The 25,025-nt window shown below is 47.6% G+C and overlaps 1 protein-coding gene across 2 annotated transcripts; it reads right to left on the bottom strand.

Annotated features, from left to right (window-relative positions):
- Nucleotides 1-6: 6 nt before the first annotated feature.
- Nucleotides 7-23,816, bottom strand: tnxbb (tenascin XBb). Of its 2 annotated transcripts, XM_084695629.1 has the most exons (18): nt 23,463-23,816; nt 19,863-20,522; nt 17,650-18,633; nt 17,251-17,366; nt 11,764-11,917; nt 11,292-11,570; nt 7,683-10,412; nt 5,707-5,829; nt 5,057-5,200; nt 4,453-4,572; nt 3,922-4,071; nt 3,565-3,707; nt 3,314-3,446; nt 2,423-2,574; nt 1,982-2,078; nt 1,627-1,782; nt 1,150-1,316; nt 7-790 (listed from the first exon to the last, which is right to left on the bottom strand). In XM_084695629.1, the coding sequence occupies exons 2-18, from the start codon at nt 20,263-20,265 to the stop codon at nt 692-694; spliced, it is 6,150 nt and encodes a 2,049-aa protein (XP_084551755.1). In that variant the 5' UTR covers nt 20,266-20,522; nt 23,463-23,816; the 3' UTR covers nt 7-691. The 2 variants fall into 2 exon arrangements, with proteins under 2 accessions (XP_084551755.1, XP_084551756.1); XM_084695630.1 differs by lacking the exon at nt 7,683-10,412 and having other exon boundaries at nt 23,463-23,617.
- Between the last annotated feature and the right edge of the window lie 1,209 nt (nt 23,817-25,025).

The following is a 25,025-nucleotide window of genomic DNA, read 5'->3' as shown; positions in this document are numbered from 1 at the left end:
AACAAATACGTTCTCTTTTCACCTTTATTTCGTTTTTTTTTGTAGCCTTACCAGGGGCAACAGAGCAACTCAAAGACCAAACGACAAGTACACAGAGACAAAACAGAAAGTTGATCATTATCAGTCAAGTACGAACAGAAAGACGCCATTCACCCGCTCATTCCTACACTCGACCGTCATTGAGAGAGGACAGTGCATATCTTTTTTACAGCTGACATGAGTGGTGTGACAACACGTAGATAAGTACGAAATCTAAAGAACAGCGTGGAAATAGCAAAAAAACAACTAAAACATTATAATCTAGAATCTGTACAATATACAGTAAGATACTGATAACTGTCCTTTATACATTTGAAAAAAGGTCTGCTTTAATCTTGGATTTGGACAAGGCACCGTGATATCCTTAGACTAGCAAGTAGGAGTGTGTTCTGTGACAGTTCGGTAAGAGAATTTGTGTGAAAATTGAGTGTGTGGACGTTTGAGAAGGTGTGTGTGTGTGTGTGTGAGCATGTTTGTGTGCAGACGTTTGAGAGTGTGGGTGTGCATGTGGACATTTGAGAGTGTACGTGAGTGTGTGTGTGTGTGGATGTTTGAGAGTGTGTGTGAGCTTGTGTGTGTGGATGTGAGTGTGTGTGCGCATGTGTTCACAAAGAGTGCCTCTCTCCTCCTCAGTCTCCTGCCCCCCTCCTCCTCACCCCCTAGCAGGGGGGTTGAACGCTGTGGGCCTGAACTTCATCTCAGTGAAGGGGATGGAGAAGTCCTTTCCTTTCCAGGCCGTCCAGATGACTCCCTAACACACACACACACACACAAACACACACAGTCATGGAGTTACAACAGAAACTTTCTGTGTGACTGTATTGACCTGCTATTAAGGTTAGGCTTGCGTAGCAAATGGTGATCTAATGGGTGGGATTCAAACCCTTTCCATATTTACCCCTAGATCAAAGATTTTCTTTGTCTATTCAGTCATACAGCTACACATCTGGTAGGGTTAAGTAGTGGTTGACGAGAAAGTAGGTTGCCTTGATAACTCCTAAACTCAGTTAGGCTTAAAGAGTTTACCGGCTGATGCTAATATTTCACTTCAACCAATCCCCTGGCATGTGTTAAACTGCAGAATACTATTTGAAGCCGACCAGTGTTTACCTGGTGGTTCTCAGTGACCCCGTAGACGCCGTTGAGGTTGGCCTCGTGACAGTTCTTGTACCACCAGCCCCCCCTGTAGGACATGGCACACACTGTGATGGACCAGCGGTTGGGGTTGTAGTCTTTGGTGGAGAAAGGCTGGTCGCTGTGGTAACTCATAGAGTCTCCTGTTAAGGGAAAGATGGGATGGAGGTAGTTGGAATGCGGGGGCGGAAGATGGGATGGAGGGAGAGTGGTAACAGGAGAGGGAAGAGTGGTGGGAAGATGGAAGGGAGAGTGTGAGAGAGACGGGGGATAGGGAGGGAGGGAAGACAGGAATGAGGGACATTTTGAACAGAGGTGGGAAGAGGGGAGAAGGAGAAAAAAAACCATCAGATCCATTCGAGTGTACTGGGAGGCAAATCAAATGCACCCCAATTGCTCGGAAACACTTTCACAGTCGCTGAGCTACGTGACGGGCACACGGATGCGTCTCACCTGCCGTGCCGGAGTAGCCCGACACCCTAAGCACGTACTTCCTCTTCTCCACAGAGAAGGAGGAGTATTTGGCATAGACAGCCTCAGACCCCGCCCTCAGGTCCACGCGCAGCGTCATCGGGGCCATGCTGGTCAAGATGTACAGGTTCTCGTTACCTGGGCAATGACAGACGAATCACCAAGACAACTTTAAGTGTTTAAATGAAATGCTGGATGTCCCACTAAAGGAAAAGGGGACAAATACTACTTGGAATGGACCAAATCCTAATTCATATGAGTATATGAGTAGATATTTGATCACACATGAGTACTATGAAGTGACACAATGTTGTGATGACTGGCGGCAGAGTCTCACCCAGCCAGAACTCGTTGCTTAGCTCTCCAAAGCCGGCACTGTAGGTCTTCCTGTCTCTGAAGAAGTCTGTACTGCCGTCCCTCCTCCGCTGGAAGACCTGAGATTCACACAGACACACACACACACACATTGATATATTCCTTGTGCATTTCCTCTTTCCTGCCTGTGTTACACTCAATTGTCGATTCCTTCCTTCCTCTTGCCCTCTCTTCCCCCCCCCCTTCATCCTCCTCTTTACCTTCTCCACTGCTTCTCTTCCTTATTCCCCTCCCTCCTCCTTATGGTACTACTCTCTCCCCCTCCTTCTTCCCCCCATCCTCCTCCTCCTTCCCTTCCTGTCCCTCCTCCTGCTCCTCCTTGTATCGTCTTCATCCTCTTCCTCTTCCCCTCCTCCTCTCTCCTCCCCTACCTCCCCGTCCTCCCTCTCCTCCTTTTCCGTACCGTCCATCCTCCCCCGTCTGTCTCCATGTCACAGTAGACCTGCAGAGGGGCGCCCTCCTTGCCCTTGGGGAAGATGTCCACCTCCCCAGAGTCCAGGATGCCGTTCAGCAGCTCCTGGGAGCAGTCGCTGGGGAAGGGGAAACGTAGAGTACCTGGTGGGGGTACAGTTTTTTTTCTAGTTAATAAGCCCATTGTGTTGATTTGAATGGACTCAATTGGAGATGAGAGCAAGGAAAAGAGAGGGAGTGAAAGGGAACAAGAGACAAGAAAGATTTGGAGACAACTTAAATAGTTGTGTGTGTAGTGAACGGATTTCATGTTTTGATTATTGATTGACGGGCATCACATGGGTGTTAATCAGCAACACATTGATTGAATTCAACACATTGATTGAATGATTGAAACTAATGAATGAATTCATCATCAATTAACATTGGTATAATCAATCTTTGAGTGAACGATGGCCTTGGGGTCACATTATATAGTGATACTGAAGTATGGAGGACTGACACTTCCTCCTGAGGGGCAAGTACCAATAGGGAGACAGGGTGAAAGGGCATTTTAATTAGGGTCAATCAGGGCTCTGAGTAAGTTCTCCCAAACAGGAGCCAGAACGGAGGAATGTTAATTCCCCCAGAGGGGCAGGAGCCAATAGGAGGGCAGGATAAAAGGTCCACATTATTGAACCGAATCGGGGCTGTCAGTAAGACAGCTGCTACCCCAGTGACACACAGGTAACTGTAGCAACGTATAAAGTACCCAAGCTTGAGGCCTCGATACAAAAATAATTGCCCTGCTCCAAATAATATAATGTCCCAGAGCTATGGTTTGGATCTGGCTCCAGGCCAGGTGATTCCCCCCTCATGATTCCCCCTCATCTGAAGAGCTTGCCTGTGGTGAACTCAGTGGAGATGGTGGAGGTGTAGCGACCGCCCCTCTCCCCTTGAAGCTGCACCGTGTACTTGGACGTGGGCCTCAGCCTGGTCAGCTTGTACTCCGTCACTGTGGGGTCAAGGGTGACTTCCTGTCCAGACAGGAAATTCAGGAAGTTATTTGTGTGTTATTTTTCTTTTGCCGTTTAGTTTTTCTCCTATGGGGTGTGTCTTTTTCCCAGCATCTCCGCCCCCGTTGGCACTTGTCACCTTCATCTCCTGGCCCTCTGTAAAGTAGGTGAGTTTGTAGCTTCCCACGGGGGTGGAGGAGGCCTTCCAGGACACCAGGGCCGAGCGAGGGGTCACCTGGCTGGCCTTCAGGTCCCGCGGGCCCTCCCTGTCTCCTCCAGAGCCTGAAAGAAGAACCAGGAGAGGAACCAGGGGAGAAAATCACCACGAGCACACCGGCACATGTATCTGCTCTGTAGCTCATAGTTAGTGTATGGTAACAACATTGACACTTATGTTGTTGTGAGGTAGAGTTTTAGTGTGTCCACACTTCAGTGTAGGGTACTCAGTGTGTTTGTGTTCATCTACGTGCCCGTGCGCGCGCGTGTGTGTGCTGACCGCTGGAGGTGGTGAAGGTGGTGGAGGCCTCGGAGCTGCTGACGTCCCCCAGCTGGCTGGCGATGGTGACGGTGTAGGACGTGGAGCCCTGCAGGCCCTGGAGCTGCTGCTCTGCTGCGTTACCCGACACCTTCACTGTCAGCCCGGGACCTGGGGGGGAAGGAGAGAGCGGGTGGAGGGGGAAGGGGGGGGGGGGTAGGAGACAGAGGGAAGGAGATGGGTGAGGAGGGAGAGTGCAGGGGATAAGGAGAGGAGGGAGACAGAGGGAGGGGATGGGGGGAGGTGGAATGAGTGAGTGAATGAGTGAGTGAAAAAATGAGTGAGTGAATGAGTGAGTGAAAAAATGAGTGCGTGAATGGAAAGGTGAGGAAGTGAGTGGGCACGTGAATCGATGATGAACGGACGAATGAAAGTTGCAACTTTTGTGACTCTGAAACAAAAAAGATACAACACTGTGGCGACCGCTTCGAAACTATTTGGCCTCACTGCCGTCCCAAAGTCTGCTGTCGTAATGTATCCAGAGACTTTTACCTTTCCCTGTGCCATAAATGATGACGTAGCGGTCAACCGTTGCCAAGGCAGGGCGCCATAGCAACAAGGCCTTGGTGTCCGTCACGTTTATCGCCCTCAGATCCGTTGGTGGGTCTGGGACTGACACGGGGGAAAGTGGAGGATTGGGAGAAGAGAGAGAGAATGAGGGAAAGAAGGAGGGAGGGAAGGAAAGAAAGACAGTCAACCCAGAGTGAAATCACACCCCTTCGATTAGTCAAGAAGTCTGGCAACACGTTTAGGAATCTTCATTCAAGCTAAAAAGTGTTTTGAAACACTGCAGTTGACTCAAGAGCAGAGATCCCTTTGAGAGAATATAAAAATGCTTTCCCAGATCCTGCACCTGCTATAGCCATCAAGAGAACACAAGACTCCTATGAACCGCTGAAACACGCACAAGAAAGTTAGAAACAAAGAGAGAAAAATGCACAAATACTACCCAGTTCTAATGTATTTAACAGTGTTTGAATGCTCAAATGCAAACCAAACCGAACCCCCAAAAAACATTGCATTTAAACTTTAGCACCTTGGTCTCATCTACATCAAATCAAACTTTTGAGTTCTGCAGCAAAATGAGATCGCTTACGCGTGGTGACAAAGTCGTTGATGGGATCGCTCTCGTCCAGTCCGAGGACGGATATGACGCTGACCTCGTAGGTGGAGCCTGGGGAGAGCTTCGCCAGCCCCACGGTGGAATCCTCCGAGCCCACCGTCACGGATACCGGCTCGCCTGGAGAAAAACAAAATGGCATCCTCAACATTATAGACTGCACCAGGGACATAGGTTTCATTAGACGAGTCTTATGCACTGAAAACAGCCCCCCCCCAACACACAAACTTTTCATCAAGAAAATTGTATTTAACTGAAACATTCTCAGTTACATATAAAAAGCTGTCCAACTCACATTTGCTAACAAACCACCCCTGGACTCACAGATGGCCTTCAGCATTGTATAACGGCATTGAGTGAACAGAGAGCTCAACCATTCTGTACATGCATACCATCCACCTGTAGGTAGCTACACAGCAGGTTTTAGTGGGCATCTGGGTGTCTTTAGTGGTTGTCTGTAAGCAACGGACATCTTGATTTTGCCGAATGATAGGAATGAGACACTGATGTTCAAGACCTCCAGCATCTGCATGCGCTGGCTTCCAGGAGAACGTTCCGTTCTTCTGCTTCTGGAGAACCCTATAAAAATGACCTGGACGTTCACAAACATCCGCGATGGCGCTCACCGTCCTGCGTGTGGGTGTAGGTGACCTTGAAGCCACTGACGGAGCTCTTGGGTCTGGTCCAGGACACTGTCACCGAGTTCTCTGTCACCCCGCTGAAGACCAGGTCAGACGGAGGCTCGGGACCTGGAGGGACCCGCGGAGGAGAGAGTGAGGGCAGGAGGGGAGGGAGACGGATACAAAGGAAGGAAGGAAGGAAGGAAGGAAGGAAGGAAGGAAGGAAGGAAGGAAGGAAGGAAGGAAGGAAGGAAGGAAGGAAGGAAGGAAGGAAAAATTGATGGATGGATTGATAAAAAAGTACTGAAGACATAAAGAAAGAGAGATACTCATTTTGAGAAACAGGGAAGACAGAGACCTGGAAGGAAGAGATAAGTTACTGAAGTAGAAAGAAGACCTGAGCATTCATGTATATGATAGAAATACAGTATACACAGGAATCTGCTGTGAGGTATGTGCAATCCATAAGTATGTACTCGATATCCATACTTATTTAACCATACTTAGTTACTAGTAGGGCTGGTAATGTGTGTGTATATATGTACAGTCCAAACATATATACAGTATACACTGAGCTGCATATACAGGGTTGAGACAGACGCTGTCAACTGTTAAGGGATGGTGTTGGATCCTGAAAAGCAGCAGGGTGGAGATGAAGTTAGCGAGACATTTAGCTGCTCAGGAAATTCCTAAAATCAAGGAGGGGACAGGAAATAGAGGTAGTAAAATCAAGCAACATAATTCAAGCAAGGAAACGTCTCGATGGTGTTGAAAGAGGAACGTATATTTAACACAATAATAATTTCACACACAAATAAAGCTGAAGCAAGGTGGAAGATAATTAATATATTAAAGAAATTTGAAATGTTTGTTGACAGATTTTCAACCTTGAGTGAAAAAAGTCTTGAATCCTCTGAAAACACAAAAAACTAACAATAAAATATTAAGTGTGATGTTAATAGTAACTCCCTTTATGATCCAGAAAAAAAATCTAATGTGAAAAAACATAAACTCATAGGATTAAAATCTGCACATTTCGCATAATGAGATCAGGAGTAGAACAAGTAAAACCGTAGGGACCAACCATGGTCTTACCCTGGGTTTTTGGGTGAGCGATGAAGTGTAGTCAATGAAGATGGCTGACTGAAAGCTAACCCTGGATGAAAAAGGATCAGACCAGCTATGAATTGCGTTTTTAGTGGGAATGACTGTGATTCTCAGGCTGCTTCATGAATATTTAGATGACCTCCAATAATATTCATGGTTATGACATCATGTGCCCCACACCTGGATGTGTTGGCGTTACCATATTTGGTCATGTGTTAAAACACAGGCAGACAAAAGCTGAAGGATGTAAATATAATATGACAGTAAAGTAGCAGTGTCTTCCCCTGTTCATATATGAAGAAATACATCTGTCAAATGAAATCATGGGCCACTGTAACCAATTAGCCTGTGAAGCTGCCTGCATTTCAACCATGCTTCCAAAATGGATGCCTCACATTGCAGTTCAACCGACATTGGGGTTCAATGGGTTAAGAGGAATTACAGCAGTTTAGTACAGAAAATGTTACAGTTGACTCGTGTCAATATCATTAACAAAGACAAAAGACAGGGAATGTCCAACCAAAAGAAACGATTTATGATGTAATAAGCAGGTGATGGCACAGATAGAAACCCAATGACTGTAATACAAGAAGTTACAGTTTCAAGAGTGTGGCGGCTCTTGAAGAGGAACACCAAGCACCTGTGAGATAGCTACACTTCACTGTCCTGTAGCAGGATGTAATGTCTACTGGACAACTGGGTCTTTCTCAGACCAGAAGAGAGTTCTGGTCTGAAGAGTTAAAAGATCTTTGTTAGATCTTGAATAACATTTAAAAAGCAATTCAAGATGGAAGACAGTGACTCTTCCCATTGTTGTAGGCTGTTTGCTGTGCTGGCTTGTGTAGCCATTAGTGGTGCTAACTATCACACAGTACCTGTGCTGATGACCAGTCTATGTACTTTGGAGCGAATGCCAGGTCCCCTCCCGACCAACCAGAGGGAGAAGCTGGTCTGGGAAGGAAGATTCTGGAACTGGAAGGAGCGGGCAGACCCAGGAAGGACCTTGGAGAATTCTTTCGCGCTTCCCGCATCGCCATGGTTAGCTGCGCCTCTGTTGTTGCCCCTCTGAGTTTGGGAGACATCACTTTTTCCTTCCTTTCCTTCTTTATTCCTGCCCTCTAGAACTTTGCTTTCCAGATTTTCCTTTAGATTTGTGCTCTCTCCCCCAATTTTGTCTTCCTCATCTTTTTCTTCACTCTCTTCCTTGCTAACCCCCTCAGACCCACCCTCCTCCTCCTCCTTTACCCCCTCGGTCTCCTCTTGGCCCTCCGGTATTCCGCCCTGCTCTTTCCGAGTCACAACAAAGTTTTGGTACTTCCCCTCGGGAGCTCCCCAGACCAGTGTAAACCCCTGTGAGGTCACGTCCTGTACACCCACAGAGTCCAGAGACTTTCCTGTGTCCTCAGCTGTGGTGGTGATGTCAGACCCCAACGCTTTCTTCATGTCCACCCCACCTCTCTCTGAGTCATCAAGATTCTCGATCACTTTTCCCCTCTCCTTTCCCCCATGACCTGGTTTGGAATCCAGGCCCCATTCGCTCTGGCTGTTGTTGTTTCTTAGTTGGATGTGACCCTGTGATAGATCACTGACAGGGGTCTGCTTGCCCGTAAAGGGAGTGTGGGGTTGAAAGTCAGTGTCTGTCTCTGTTTCTGTGCTCCTTCCACCGTCCTCTTTTGATTGGCTGGTTTGGATACCGACAATCGTGCCTTTGACTCCATTGGATGGTCTATGTGGGAAAGGTCGGCGTTGGGGACCTCTGTGTGGATGCTGAGGATGTCTAAGATTTGGACGAGTCCTGTTTTGAAAGAAGCTGATATTTGGCTGTGTTCGGTTCTGAGACCGTTCCATACTTGGATGTGTTCTGTCCTGTTCCATGTTTGGGTGTTTCGTATCTTCCACAACATTTGGAGGAGTCTCGTTTTTAAGTGATCCAATATTTAGATGTACACCACCCGGAATTGGTCCTGTATTGAGTCGTGTCCTGTTCTGAAATGTGCCCATATTTGGCCGCCGCGGTCTTTGTAATTGACCCATATTTAAACGTGTCCTGTTCTGTGGCTGTCCCATATTTGGGTGCTGGCGGCGAGGGTAGGTTCCCTTAGGATTTGGCCGTCGAAAAAAAAGGGGTGTGCCACCTCCTCCCTGAGGTCTCGACTGAGTTCCTCCAGCTTCAGGCGATGCCTGGGCAGGACTCCTGTCTCCCACTTGACCTTGACCTAGCTCTCCCACCCCACCCTCATCGCTCTCTGCCTCCCTGCTAGCACCGACGTCTGTCACGTCAACCAAATGCGATCTCTCTGGGGTAGAAGAAGAAGAAAATGATGACGAAGATGAGGATGATGACATTGATGACGACAAAGATTCAGATGACGACATTGGCTCCCTTTCCTTCTCGGCATCAGGAGGGAGGTTTTTCGGATGTGACGGAGTCGAGGAGAGCGTGGTTCGATGGGAAAGTTGGTCCGTGGTTGGTTGACTTATAGGGGTTCCTGTCGTTGATTTCTGTTGTTTTGCTTGAGCTGAAGAGGAAGAGGATTGTGAGTGGGGGGAAGAATCTGTTAAAGGATAAGATGGGATTGGATAAAAGCTAGGGATCATATGTGTAGGACAGTCTGAGGAGTGTTGTGAAGAATCTTCCTCTGATTTTGTCAGTATGTCAATCAAGTTGCGCTCCAGAATTTCGGTCTGTTTCACATCTCCTGTCAGAGATAGCGTGCTGATGCCGACGTTTGGCACTTTCTCTGATTCTGGTTCCCCATTCACTGTGCTACTCCCTCCTGCATCTCCCTCCTGCTGCCCTCCAACCCTAATATGTGTCACTTTAAGCTTTTTGAAACATTTTTTGCCATTGAGGTGTGCAGTGGAATTATTTCCCCTCAGCTCTGTCCCATTAGCACCCTTCTCCAAGCTGTCTCTTGATGGATTGTTGAAGTCTGGAGCGGCTGCCTCCTCTTTGGAACTGGAGCTCACATCAAGCTTTTCTGAATGGAGTCCACGAGCGACAGCCTTCTCAAGATGGCCTCTGTCAGGATGGGGCCCGGTCCTTCTACCAGGACCGTCTTCCTCTTCAAAGTTTGTCTCCTCCAGGTTAGGATTCTTCACTGTCAGGGCCAGCGTCCTGTCCCCTACCTGTGGATGTTCTGGCTTAGAGTCTCCGGTTCCCAGGGTCTTCCTCTCCTTCAAGCCCGCCTGCACAGGCCTGTTCATGGGCCTTCTGAGAGGACCCAGCCTCTGTCCAGGCCCCAGACGGGTGCCATTTTGTCGTAAAGAACCCACAGTGTTGGGTTTTCTGGCTGGTGTCCATCTTGTGCCTGGTTTAGATACAACCCTATCTTTGGTGTCAGCCAGTGGCCTGGTACGGGCAGTCACGGATGCGCCCTCTCCAGATCTGAGCTGAACCGTTCCTCCAACCCTCTCAGAGATGAGGTCACTTGCGTTTCCCCGCCTCTCCTGTGCCCCCAGCCAGGGAGTGATGGCAGCGGAGATGGTCGTCTCGTGGTGGGGTTTCACTTCCGGGTCCCCTCCCTCGCCGACTTCCTGCTGGGGGATTACCTGCGTGGTCACAGTTTCCATGGTAACCCTGGATATTGTCTTTGTGGGCTTCCCTAAAAGTGTGGAGCGAGTGTTTTTGAATCAAAGATACAGTAGAATGGTTTTGTTGTTGTATATCTTTTTTTGCATCCAACTGCAAACGGAAAATCGTTAGATCCAAATAAGAAGACACAAAATATGTTTTGTTAATCAAAGTGTTTAGATCAAATCTATATGTCTTTGCATTAAATCTACTGCTTGTGGTGACATTAGTGCAATAAACAAAGCAGCTGAACGGTATGTTGACACCTGTGGGAAAAAGTGAAAACATGAGTAAAGTTGGTCATCAGCTGAAATATTGAATCTTATGAGTTAAAAGTTCGCTACTGTTGGCAAAGAAGGAATTAAACATTGGATTAATTACTTCATATAAGGAGATCAGCTTTGCATCTGGTGGATACTTCTGCTTATAAATCATGTGTTTCCATTTTAACAATTTTCTGTAAATGGTTTATTATTCCAGTGGAATGGATCTGATTCATTGATTGAAGAAGGTGTCCAGACTAGTTAAGCCTAGTTGGATCACACTTCCCAGAAGCAGAGCTGGCCCAGAATGAATATTCACATTGGCAGGGATCTCTCTCTCTCTCTCTCTCTCTCTCTCTCTCTCTCTCTCTCTCTCTCTCTCTCTCTCTCTCTCCTCTCTCTCTCTCTCTCTCTCTCTCTCTCTCTCTCTCTCTCTCTCTCTCTCTCTCTCTCTCTCTCTCTCTCTCTCTCTCTCTCTCTCTCTTCTGTTCATTCTCTCTCTCCCTATCTGACTCCATTTCTTTTTTGTTTCTCTTGTTCTGTTTTCCACCCTCTGAATTATTTTGACCTCATATTATATGCTTCCTATAAACGTACACAAATGACAGTTTTTCACCTACAGCCTCTATTGATGCAGTATAACTCACCTGGCGTTGCTTGGACGGTTGCTGGCTTGCTCTTGCTCCTCCCCCTCTCTGCCACGAGAGTGATGTCATAGAGGACACCTGGCACCAAACCGTCAATCTGGGCAGAGTCTCTCTCGGGAGGCAGGGTCAGTTCCTGACTGCCCTTGGCTGACCCGGCCGCTTCATTGGGTGCTACACTCAAGCGGTACCTGTCAATCTCTCCCTGTGACTGCTCCCATTGGACGACCACAGATGTGGTCGTTGTCTTGACAACATGGAGGTTTTTAGGACCAGAGATGACTGACGGTGGGAGAAGCGACCAAGACAAAATTTGTCATGAAATGAATATATCCCATAACTGAATAAATTAATCAGACACTTTACATGAAATAAAAATAAATAATAAACAATTAGACGTGTTCTATGTGTAGATCACGGGCCACCTAAACAACGCATGAATTTAAACTGGGATCAAATTGTCTTCCGAACTCACGTGTTTGGAACTCGGCGGAGCTCTCGCCTCCTCTCTTCCCTCCCACCTCTCCCTGGACGGTGACGGTGTACTCCTGGCCTGCCGCCAGCCCGCTCTGGAGGAATGTGCTCTGCTTCCCATCCACCTGAGCTGTAACCTGCTGGTCACTCTCTTTCTGTTTGGGGAACACAGGACCGGACCAGACTTGGTGTTAAACAAAGGGTTGAGGAGGACGTTTAGGAAGGGCCTACACCCACGCGGATGTTCTGTGAAACGGTACACTGAGGTAAACTGTCTGTGGAGGATGCTTTTTTCTGCGGACACAACAAACACATTTGAAGTGGGCCTTGAGAGAAGTCCTAGTTTTAAATGTTGACAGATCAGGTCGGTTTAGGATCCAGATGTTTTATCCTTTCAATTAAGAAGCAGCAATTAGACGTGCTACAGAATCTGTCATTTCTATGTTGACCAGCAGGGGGAGGAACTAAACTAAACTACATATACACAATTTTTACATTTAGTCAACCTAAATAGAGTACTTCAGTGGCTGCATCACAGGCCCCAGCTTCAGTCACTCATAAATCCTACAAGGCTTCATTAGGAAGACCACTTTCCAGATTCTGTCATTCTACTCAATTTGGTTGTGAGAAACCAGATGTAATACAGCGTTTGTTAAAACCAAAAACAATATCAAGTTGTCATTATTCAATTTATGTATTGGAAAGCTCTGCATATTTCCAGAGTATGTTTCCGGAAGGGTTTGCTCATTAACTGCAAATTGGGGCTGCTCTCCAACAAATCCTCCTTTTTGTAATATTTTATGCTGTGGAATGTAATGAGGGCCACCCTGGTTGCCAGGTTAGTCCAACGTTGCCAGGTCAGTCCAGCAATATATCAAATGTAAGCATCAAAGGCCATGTGAAAACAGTGCCAGTGTGTCATTTCCTGCTTCTAGACTGGCTCAGGAGTTTTCTCACATCTGTGTTTTCTCTCTCTGTTATCGTTTATCTTTCCAAAGAATCTTGGTGGTCAGTGTGTTGTTTACAGGTTAACCGTCAACATTGTTGGTCTGTAAACAATAGAAGATGTGTGTGTGTTTCCCCCCTCCCTCCTCCTGTGTGCGTCCCTACAGCCGGTCAGTGATGTCATGGCCCTGGCAGCGGCCATGTTTTTGACAGTGTTTACATCTGGCCCTAGCAACAAGCATCGCACATCTGCATCCCCCCATCCCCCGATCCCCCGCTATCCCTCCCTCCCTCCCTCCCTTGCTCGTAACTCTCTCTTTCCCCTCTCTCTACATTCTCTCTATCTCACTCCACTCCTTTTTTTCCTCTCTCTCTTTTACTAGTTTCTTCCCTGTCTTTCTCTTTGACATTCCTCTTTTCTCGTACACGCTCTTCCACCCATCTCTCTAATTGTATCTCTTTGTTCTTCCCCTCCATCTTCTCCTCTCACACCTCACTCCCCTGTCCTCATCGTGTCTTCATCTCCGGTCAGCTGTTTTGTTCAGTCCCTGAGCATCCATCTTCCTCCTGCTGGTCCTCCTCGTCCTCCTCACACCCTCTAATAGGATCCTCCGGGACGACAAACTTGGGCTTTTATTGTCTCTCTTTCTTCCCTGACTCTGTTTCCCTAGTTGTTGTTTTGCTGGGAGGTCTTTAGAAGATGTTGTGGAGCCAATACTTGGAGACCAAACTGATTTTGTCTCTGGCATCTCTCCGCATCGTACATTCAGTTTCCTCTTTCACTCTCCTTGTCTCGTCTTGTTTCTCTCTCTCTCTCTCTCTCTCTCTCTCTCTCTCTCTCTCTCTCTCTCTCTCTCTCTCTCTCTCTCTCTCTCTCTCTCTCTCTCTCTCTCTCTCTCTCTCTCTCTCTCTCTCTCTCTCTCTCTCTGTCTAATTACTCTGTCTCTCTGTCAATTTCTCTCTCTTTGTCATACATGAGTTAAACTTTACATTTAGTTACGCATCAATCAGTAACATCAGAATGAGATTACTAACAGTACTAATTATGGAGTCCCACCATATGAAAACAGCTCCACCCTTCAGTCGCAGGGCCAGCATGTGTTCAACCAGGCACAGCAGCACAGTCAGAGATGGAATCTCCTTATCTGACTACATAAGATTCTGTCATTTCAGCCATACATTTAACATGGGGTCTGACCTGAAGCATGCATTCATAATTGTGTATATATGAATGAATAATTGTAATAGTATAATAACAATAATTAAAATGAATGTTAATATAAATACATGTATGTATAACTATTATATATAAATGTAAATGTGTGAATCAGTCACACAGGACTGGCCTCTCAAAAATACCTGGACACTTTTACACAAATCTGACGTAAGGATCCCTGTTCACTGTAATGTACCAATAGAATGTCACTCTCCAAAACTGTGTACAGACTGTACATATTGTAATACATTTAAAATCAGAATGAGACTTTGGCCAAAGTACAGCATTGCAACTCAATAACAATTCACCTCAGCAAGTGGTACCAAAATGAACGTTGTCTCTGCCATTCCTAGTAGGCCTTTCATTCTGAATGAATAACTGACAATGGAATGCAAATGATGTTTGTTTCACAAGGGAAATGTCCAAGAGAAGGCACATTCAGTCTAAATCGAAAAACTAGCAAACAGTCATATAGTGTAAAATAGTACTTCAATAGCCACAAGAGATACTTCTATCTATAATTCCTCTGTTTGTGTCTGTCTCTGTGTGTCTGTGTGTCACTGAATCAACTAACCAACATCTTAACCATTGGCTGCATCACAGGCACTGCACTAGTGTTCTCAACGAGAGACACCAGTGGTAGTTCTGGCTCATCATCTGTTTCTATTGGTCCTGAACCAGAGTAAACTGCTATTCTAGATGTTGTTTTTAGGATATTAAGAGTAATATACTGTTGAAACCAACGCCACCATCCTGTCTCTGACCAGGAACCTTAATTAGTATCAGGCCTTCGTTCCAGCCAACCTAACTCTCTGTGTACAATTGTTCTAAGTGCAAATCTGTAAAAAAAAAAAAACTGAGAATACAAAAGCAGCTTTCAGTGTAATGACTAGCACATGACTCAGTGCCTGGACACTCACTGGAAACCGTTTGAATCATATGGGACACCATCTTTGAAACGATCTGGGCGGGGATCTCATCTCTTTTAGACATTGATTACGTAATACCAAAGACGGCAGGACAATGTCAGGAAACATACCCACACACCAAGGTGCTGCGCTACGCAAAGGACATCCTAATGTGTGTTTGTGGGTGTGTGCACGTGTGTGAGTGTGGCAGCCCTATCTTATGTTTTCAGGCTCCGTAACCCAGCTGTGCCGCCCCCCTCCACGCCAGTGAGGATCTTCAGGTGTGAGTGTTACGTTTAGCGCAAGCATGGCAGGGCACGCGCCGTACTCCCCTCAGTCTTCAAACAGAGCCCGTATTTACTGAGTTGACAGTTCGTTAACGCCAAACGCACTTAAAACAGCGGCCGGGGGAGAGAGGAATTCCTCTGCTGTTTCTCTTGGCTGGAGCCCCCCTCGTCTAGCTAGGACGTTTATAGAAACCTCCATTCCTGTCATGTTCTCCAACGGTCCGAGCCCCGCTCGCTTGGCAGAACGTATTTTGTAATTTCTCGCCGTTTGGAAACTCCCTCTTTATAAGGCTGGGTGAAATTAATGGCTGGGCTAAGAGAAGCATGGCGATGGTGTGAATTAGGAAGCCAAGAGAGCTATTCGTCTGTCTGACACCTGTGTGTGTGTGTGTGTGTGTGTGTATGTATGAAAGCATGTCATATCTCCATCACATATGTTTAGGTGTGTGTGTAAGCAGCTATAAATTACAGCTTGTGTGCACGTGTGTGTGTGCACGTGTATGTGAACATCGATGTATTAGAGCATCTATGTATTGTGTGCACTTGTGTGTCTGTGTGTGTGTCCATCTATGTGTTGTGTGTGTTAGTGTGCGTGTGTATATATGTGACCAACTATATATTATGTGGGCTTGTGTCCATTTGCGCATGTGTGTTTGAGTGTGTGTGTAAGTGTACAACATATCCATTACAGGTGTGTGAGTGTGTCTGTATTTATGTGTGCTCCGGTGCGAGAACAGCTCTGGCCTGCCAGGAAGTGATGCGTTTGGAACAGCAGCTTTATCAGCGTAGTGCTCCGCCCCCCAGCTGGGCCGTCAACCAGCTCTCAGGAAGGATCTGGAAGGACTGACAGGACTTATGCTCTTTGGCTCCAACAGAGACCACTGAGGTTAGAGAGCTGCCTTGGCTTGTCTCTCTCTCTCTCTCTCTCTCTCTCTCTGTCTCTCTCTCTCTCGCTCTCTCTCTCCGTCTCATCTCTCTGAGGAGTGAGAGCTGCTTTGCTTTTTTTTCTCTCTTTTTCTCTCTTTCTGTCTCCCTTTCTCTATTATCCCTCTTTCGCTCTCACTCTTTTTTTCTCCATCACTCACTTTCGCATAAATATGCTCAGTACGTTAACACAAAGTTCAACGCTCTTTGGCAAATCAGAGAAGTCCATGTGGAAGGTGAGCTGTGCTTCCAGTTTAGATAACCCCATGGAGAGGAGAGACAAAAGAAAAAAGGGAAAGAGAGAGAGAACATGAGAGAAAAAGAGAGAGTGAGAGAAATAACTGTTTGCGTGACACTTGTGAGAGACTAAGCAAGGGTATTCAGAATTACAGCACATCTAACCCACACACACCAAACTCCCTAGCCAGAAAGGCTATGTGTTTTTCTAGGACCATTTAGTCATTTCTAACTAAATTCAGCCATTGTTGAATCCCTATGGGGTTCCAAAGAAACATTTTAGAACAATATTTAGATGGGCCTGTCATGGAAATAACACTCAAGGTTCAGGATGACTACTCAACATGACCTCTGCGTCTGAAATGTGGGCCCTAAAACAGTTCTTCTGGGAACCGAGACTCAGGCCTTGAGAACAAACTCCTGTTTGTCTTGGTGACTGTCCATCTCTCTCAACGACTGCACCTGCTGTGTCAACAGTTGTAAAGTGGTCGAGATGGTTTTCAGGTCTCATCTCTGGTTCAGAATCTGTTTGGAAACCTGAGACCCTGAGCCTTTGTTGAACAGAAAACAGTCGTGTGAATGTGGACATGCACATTTAGTGTCAGCCCCAACGTGGGTTTTCAGGCTTTGTCACCCAGTGTTTGTGTGTGTCTGGTCCTCTGTGTGTGTGTGTGCGTGGTGGTGTGTGTGTGTTTGTGCATGGTTGCGTGCAGCTCTGGACTGGGACTGAAAAACGGCCTGGGACTTTGAAACGCAGACCGGCCCACGAACGTGTATTATATATATATATATATATATAGCATTATGCCGTGGCTGTTTGACCGTCCGTTCGGGAAATCTCTCGACTCTCCCGACGGCCGGTCCGACCCTGGTTGTGTGTGTATGTGTGTTTGTGCATGGTTGTGTGTGTTTGCGTGCGGTGGTGTATGTGTGGTTGTGTGTGTGTTTGTATGTGTGTGTGTGTGTGTTACCTTGCTGGTGAAGGTGATGTAGTAGGTGTCGTACTGCACAGCAGGGGGGGTCCAGAACAAGGTGACAGAGTCCTCCGTGATATCCTTGGTGCTGAGCTGAGACACACCTGTCATGGCTACACACGCGCACACACGCGCGTGCACACACACAGATACACACGCGTGCACACACGCGCACAGAATGCAGACACAAGGTAAGGTCAAGTCGTTGGAAACCACCGGATACATGGCTATAACAGTGACTCATTCAGCAAGTGACTATTGCTGTACAGGAAGCCACTGTTTCAGTTAGTGACATTACAGGATGCATTTGATAGCATGAGCTTGACTGGTGTCCAAATCACACTATGGTTTACATTACCGTTGGTCTCTGAAGAAATGTTTTTTAGCGTGTCTCACCGGTACTGCAGTCTGCTCCGGTGAAGCCGGTCTCACACTCGCTGCAGTCAGGCCCGCTGAACCCACGCCGACACACACACTTCCCCCGCACGCACCGGCCCTTGTTGTTGCAGTTACCGGGACAGGAGCTCTGGGAGCAGTCTGGTCCGGTGAAGCCGATGTCACACACACACTTGCCGTTAACACACTTGCCTTTGTTGTTGCAGTTACCGGGACAGGCATTCTGGGAGCAGTCAGGTCCGGTAAATCCGGCCTCGCACACACATTTGCCGTCCACACACTGACCCCGGTCGCTACAGTCACCGGGGCAGGATTTTGTCAAACAGTCAGGACCGGTAAAACCGGTGTCACACACACACTTGCCGTTAACACATCGACCTTTGTTGTTGCAGTTACCGGGACAGGCTTTGGTTGAGCAGTCAGGTCCGGTAAAACCGGTGTCACACACACACTTGCCGTTAACACACTTGCCCTTGTTGTTGCAGTTATCAGGACAGGCTTTGGTTGAGCAGTCAGGTCCGGTAAAACCAGTGTCACACACACACTTCCCGTTAACACACTTGCCCTTGTTGTTGCAGTTACCGGGACAGGCCTTGGTTGAGCAGTCAGGTCCGGTGAAACCGGTGTCACACACACACTTGCCGTTAACACACTTGCCCTTGTTGTTGCAGTTACCAGGACAGGAGCTCTGAGAGCAGTCAGGTCCGGTAAATCCGGCGTCACACACACACTTGCCGTTAACACACCGACCTTTGTTGTTGCAGTTACCAGGACAGGCGCTCTGGGAGCAGTCGGGACCGGTAAAACCGGGATCACACACACACTGTCCGTTCACACACTTGCCCTTGTCGTGGCAGTTGCCGGGGCAGTCAGACATGCTGCAGTCAGGCCCGCTGAAGCCAGGGAAGCACACACACTTCCCGTCCTCACACCTGCCCTGGTCACTGCACTCGTTGGGACACTCTGGGCGTGTGCAGTGAGAACCTGGAGAGAGGGGGGAGGGGAAGAGAGGAGAGGGGAGGGGAGAGGAGGGGAGAGGAGAAGGGGAGAAGGGGAGAAGGGGAGAAGGGGAGAAGGGGAGAAGGGGAGAGGAGAGGAAAAGAGAGGAGAGGAGAGGGAGAGGAGAGATTGGAGACAGAGAGGTGGAAAGGTTAGAGTGAGAAGAAGGGGTGGAGAGAGGGAGAAAGAGAGGGGAGGGAAGGGAACGAGGGGAGACAGAGAGAAAGAGGAAAGAGAGTAGAGATAGAAATGGAAAACATGAGCAAGGAGGGGGACACGAGAGAGACGATGAAGGGAGATAGAGAGAGATGGGGAAAGAGAGAGAGAGAGAGAGGTGAGAGAGATGGAGAACGGGAGAGAAAGGGAGAGAGATTATTTTACACAAGTACAGTCATTTCTCCCCAGCAGAGACTTTTTTCCTGAGCTTCTTGCACTCCTCGGTTCCTCATCTTAACTGCACCATGTTCTACGTGCGACGTGCGCATCTTTACTGCATGATGTTCTGGTCCACTAGGGATACAAAACAGATGGGATGAACCCTCCCTCTGGTTCTGAATGTCCCCTGTCCTGATTCTGAATGTCCCCTGTGCTGGTAGAGTGCTGGAGGGCAGGGAGAGGCTCTGAGCTCATCCAGGCCAGAGACTGGTTGGACCAGCCTCTGTCCAGCACTCACCCCGTTAGAGGAGTGTGCGCTAACGCCGCTTTGCTAACCATCAGTTAGATCATAGTTGGAGCTCGGCTGAAGGCTAATAGCTAATGGATGTGAACAGGATTGAGCTCAGCTTTTGGGCCAATGGCAGTTTTTACAGCAGTGTGTAAGACCTGGTTAAAGCGAGGGCGGATCCTGAGTGTGTGTGTGTGTGTGTGTGTGCACCATTTGTGTGAGGATGGCGTGTGTGCATATGCATGTATGTGCCTGTGTGTGTGTGTGTGTGTGTACGTGACCCAGTTAATATGCTTGAGTCATAGAAGGATGACCCAACAAAGAGGCATCAGTTGGATTGAGACATGGCCATGGAAGGATGCAGCTCAGACAGAGTGGAGTCTTTGGGCTGACAGCAGTCTTGTAGACTGCGGAAGGATAGTATGATGACGGCAGACAAGAAGATTCTGTCCCAAAGCATTAGTCTCCCCTCTCTTGTACAACCCAACATTTGCAGTACCTGTGGTCTCGTGTGAGGTGTGTATGACTGTATGTGTATGGTGATCAGTACCTGTGCTGGACTGGGAGGTGCAGCATCCCCCCTCCGGTCCTCCACACTTCTCCCTCAGCTCCGACACCTCTCTCTCCAGCCTCTCGATGCGAGCCTTCAGGGCCTCAAAGTCCGCCTCGCACCCGCACGACCCCGAGCCGGACCCCGAGGCGGGCATCAGCCGGATCCGGTGGGTAAGGATCAGAGGCGACCCGGGTTCCAAGTCGAGCTCCTTGACTCCTCCTGATTGGCTTGAGTCAGAGGAGTCCCCCATTTGGACACAACCTTCAGAGATTTGCACTTTGATTGGCTGGCTGGTATCCCTGGGTGACCTTTGAACCCCGGTCTGCAGGAAAGAGTCGGGTGAGGTGAGGAGGGCGGGGCTTGCCAGGAGAAGGAACAGGTAGGGGCGGAGCAGAGGCATGTTTTCGACAGAAAAAGGGAAGACGTCTTCAGGTAAAGGGAAGGGGGAGGGACTATCGTCTTTATCGGTTAAGATGTCGCAAATGGTAGTCCTCAAAGTGATTGACAGCTATGGAGGCCAATGGAGAAACTGAAGGGTAGGTTTGTCTGTCAGTCAAGGTATGTTTTCAGGTGAAGAGAATCTCTGTTCTTATTTGTCCTTATTTTCGAGGTACTCCCCGTTTGTCCTCGTCTCTGTTGTGTCTACAAGGTCTGCACCTTTACGGGAACAGCAGGCAGTTAGTCACATGCACAACCTGGGTTCACATTACCACAGCAAAACCATGACTTGGGTACACAATTTGCACAAATAGGCCATTAGTTGTTTATGGGCCAGCACAGCAGGTCAGTAGATACTTCACATGGAAAGAACACGTTTGCTTTGCTCTGTATACTTGAAAACCAGCTCAGTTTTATGTGACCCAAAGCTTCCAGGTTTCCTACCATTACACCTTCCCAGTCAGTCCACCGGTGCCCCAGGCTAGTCTGGAGACAAATCAAACTACAGCCCTACAGACGTGTAAATGGATTCTTAACTTTGCCTCATAAAGGTCCTCTTTCCTCAGGATAGTCAGTTAACAGATTGTTATTTACGTTGACGACGTGACAAGCGCCAGTTCTAGGATCAATCCAGGATTTGAAACCCTTGCCCCAGACAGAAATATTATGCCTTTGAGCTGGGATTTGAACCCTTGAACCAGGTAGAAATATAATTTATTTAAGGTAAGATTTCAACCCTTGCACTAAAGATACTGAATATGATTTCTTTGATCTGGGATTTGAACCCATGCTCTGACTGATATTTAATTAATTTAAGGCAGTAGCTATACATTTTACATCAGACAATTGAGAGCACCCATTTTACTCAGTCAAACCACAAACCAGACCCTCTCTTCTATCTCTCTTTCTCCATCTCTTTCTTTTTCTCTTTTTCTCCATTTCTTCCCCCCCCCCTCTCTTTCTGTCTCTCTATCTCTCAATCCTGTAACGTGCTCCTAACATTTGTGAACTGCATAACGTCATGCTTCCCCAAAGAGGGGAGCGGAGTGGGGGAAACAGACATACAAATAAATAAATAAATATGTAAGTGTTTGGTGATTGAAAAACGAGGGAGTTTTTAAGTAACCATAGTAAAAAGAGAGGAGAGAGGTAAACGAAGGAACCGTGGGGGGGAAATGACAACAGGTTATTCAATTTTCGGTAGCAGCGGCCTGGAAAAAGCTCGTAAATCGCCTCTCTCCGAGGATTGGTCGTCCTGTCAACGAGCGGAGGCTCACAGACACTCGGAACTCTGGGATAGACTACCGCTGTCCCTCTGAGCTGCGCTACATCCCCCCTCCCTCCCACCCTCCTTTCATGACCATCTCTCCTTTCCATCCCCTTTCTCCTCTCCTCCCATGGTCCATCTGTCCTGTCCTTCCCTGTCTCTCCCGTCCTCTCCCCCACAGCACATCCCTCCTCTCCTTCCCTGTCTCTCCGCTCCCCTCCTCCCTCTTCCTTTGCTCATCTTTCCTCTCCTCTCCATCCCCGTTTCTCCTTTCCACTCCTCTCCTCGTTCATCGCTCGTTCCTCTCCTCCTCTCACCCACCTCCTCTCTTCCCATCCCAGTCAAACTGTAATAAATCTCTTCGTTTATAGTCCTCATCGGCTCTGGAATACCACAGCAACAATACCTCCCACACCAGCTACTCTCTTCCAGAGAGTCAGATAGGGAGGGAGGACAGGAGGAGAACCAGTGGAAGAGGGTCAAGGAAGGAAGGGGGAAAAAAACCACAACAGAAATCGCCTTCTGCACTTTGAAAGTGTCAGGACCGCTACTGTTCCACTGCCTCAACCTCTACGATTGACAGCCAAGATGATTTTAACACCGTGTTTCTGTTGTGTCTCACTCCTTCATGGTTTTACTGTGTGCGTCTGGAGCTGGGATAGACCAGGCAGGTCTGACATCATTCCACAATTACCTTGTAAATACCTGTCTCTGGCGGCTGCTGGGAACACTGTGGTTGGAGCGCTCTCAGAGGAGGGTAATAGAAATGTCAAATGTGCCATAAACCGTTTCTTAATCACTCTGCATCCATGAGCTTCATCCTGTGCGTGTCAAGTCTCATTGTGTCTCTCTCTCTGTCTTTCTCTCTTTCTCTCTCACTCTCTCTTTCCCTCTCTCTCTCTCTCTCTCTCTCTCTCTCTCTCTCTCTCTCTCTCTCTCTCTCTCTCTCTCTCTCTCTCTCTCTCTCTCTCTCTGTCTCTCACACTGTCTCTCTCTCTCTCTCTGTCTCTCTTACTCTCTCTCTCTCTCTCTCTCTCTCACACTGTCTCTCTCTCTCTCTCTCTGTCTCTCACACTCTCTCTCTCTCTCTCTCTCTGTCTCTCACACTGTCTCTCACACTGTCTCTCTCTCTGTCTCTCTGTCTCTCTCTCTCTCTCTCTCTCTCTCTCTCTCTCTCACTGTGTCTCTCTCTGTCTCTCACTGTGTCTCTCTTTCTCTCCTTGGGTTTGTGTCTCACAGTTTCTCTCCGTCTCTCTCTCTCTCTTTGCATCTGTCTGTTTATCTCTCAGTCTCTCTGTCTCTCTCTCAGTCTCTCAGTCTCCTACTCTCGGCCTTGAAATCAAATTTCCCTCACATTGACAGCCATACGCTCTAGAGCACACAGGCGAAAGCTCACAACAGACAAACAGTCGACAAACAGTCCGATGACAGTTGATCATGATGACAGCATGTTTTCCTGTGGCAGCACCACTGACACCCTGCTAAGCCTTATTGAAGACTAGGCTAGACAGACACTATGAAACACACTTCAGACCATGATCAAACGATTCTCACTTCAGATCCAGATATTATAAATGATAGGCTAGCCATAGCAAAGCTTCTGCCACAGTTGCCTCATGCACTCATTCTACCATCATTGTCAACTTCAAGACGCTGTTTGAATACATTCTACCTTGTCCACTCCAACACGCTGTGTGTATAGCTGAGGATCAGTTAGGATCAGTGCACAGATAGGATGCTCAAGTCATTCAATCCACTCAACTCATAATAATCAATAATGCATATTGCATAGATGGATCAGACTTCGTCTTGGTCAGTTTAGTGGTGCAAGTCTTGTTTCATGTTTGAGCAGAAGCATTGCCAGAGTAGAGAATAGAGCAGAGAGGTCTTACCTGTGCAGATCTCCACCACCTCTGATCCTCTGTCGTCTGTCTGTCAGTCTGTCCAGCAGGCACTCCCTCTCTCTTGTCTTAAAAAAGACCTGATTGACTGACCAACAGAAAGAGAGGGAAATCGAAAGAGGGGGGTGGGGGGGATTGGAGAGAGGAGAGAGAAAGAAGGAAAGAGGGGAGGGGAGCACTAAAGTTTTCTCATACTTCAAGAATTTTTCCTCCCTCTCTCTCCCTCTCACGGTTTCTCTCACTCTCCCACTCTCCTTCTCTCGCTCGCTCTCTCTCTCTCTCTCTCTCCCTCTCTGTTTCTCTCTCTCTCTCTCTCTCTCTCTCTCTCCCTCTCTCTCTCTCTCACTGATTCTCTCACTCTCCCACTGTCTTACACACCCCCTCTCTTCCATTCCCATACCGTCTCACTCAACCACCTTTCCCTTTCTCTACCTCTGGAATTTTCTTACCCATCTTTCCCTTTCTCCCTATCTCTTTCGTTCCCTTTATGACTTACCCATCTCTCTCCCTCTGTCTCCCCCCCCCTCTTCCTCCCTCTCTCTCTCTCTCTCTCTCTCTCTCTCTCTCTCTCTCTCTGATGTAATTCTATGTGCTTTACGGGTCCCTTTTGGGCGGAGGACTTCGATGGAAAACATCTGATATTTTAGATGTTTTGACCGACTTAGGGCTGATCTTTAATATCTTTTGAACTGGGTCTCTGTCTCCTCCTGGACCCTGGTTTTTATGACGCTAGTGAGATATTTCTCCTTATTCTCCCTTTGTTCTGGTCTGGCAGTTGATACAAACCATCACTATTTTTATGCCTGTCGTATTTAGCGGTGTATTTGCCCATGTGGGGCAGTAGTGTATTTCGTCAGAGATAGTTTTGCAATAAGCAAGAATCTTCTTTGAGTTCTCTTGGGTCTCATAAAAATAAGACACAAACGTTTATACCCGATTTCGTTTCCGTGTTGGTGAAATCCTGATTTCAGGGCCTTCGGGAGAACCTGAAGTCAATGTTTCAAAGCCTTGACTGACAACAGTAGCTCTAGCAGATGGTAAAACCTGAGAGAACTTCCTCTGGGATCCGTAGAAGAGTCCGTCTCTAAACAGGAAAGACCGTTATAGATGTCTTACAGTGTGAATCCATGGAAACGTACAGTAAATGCAGATGTCATGAACAGGCCTGCACTCCCTCCTATCGTTTAGCCTGACTGGGTCCCCTATAGCTTCCATTCAGTTATAATTATTCATGTCAACTTCCTGTTAGACTCACTGAAACACATTTAGCAATGTAAACAAAGCAGACAAAGCCTGATTGACCCTCCTAAGGACCCGTACATGGACCCCAGGGCAGGTGGTAGGGGTGGGGTCAGGGGGCGTGGAGGGAGAACTGATGTCTTATTGGCTACATGGTTTTCCACCAGCACCAGTTCTAAACCCTTCCCAACACCTTAGAGTGTTTAACTGAAGGACCATGGAACCTTAGAGCCTTGAACGCTTAGGATCCACAAACCATAGCATCTTATAACATGAGAACCCTGAGGTTTAAATCACTTCAGATGAATTATGCTT

The sequence above is a fragment of the Hypomesus nipponensis genome, chromosome 4, assembly GCF_054491055.1.
Source record: "Hypomesus nipponensis isolate SF chromosome 4, ASM5449105v1, whole genome shotgun sequence".
Lineage (NCBI taxonomy): Eukaryota > Metazoa > Chordata > Actinopteri > Osmeriformes > Osmeridae > Hypomesus > Hypomesus nipponensis.
The sequence above is the reverse complement of the archived record's forward strand: the minus strand, read 5'-3'. Positions and strand labels throughout refer to the sequence as shown.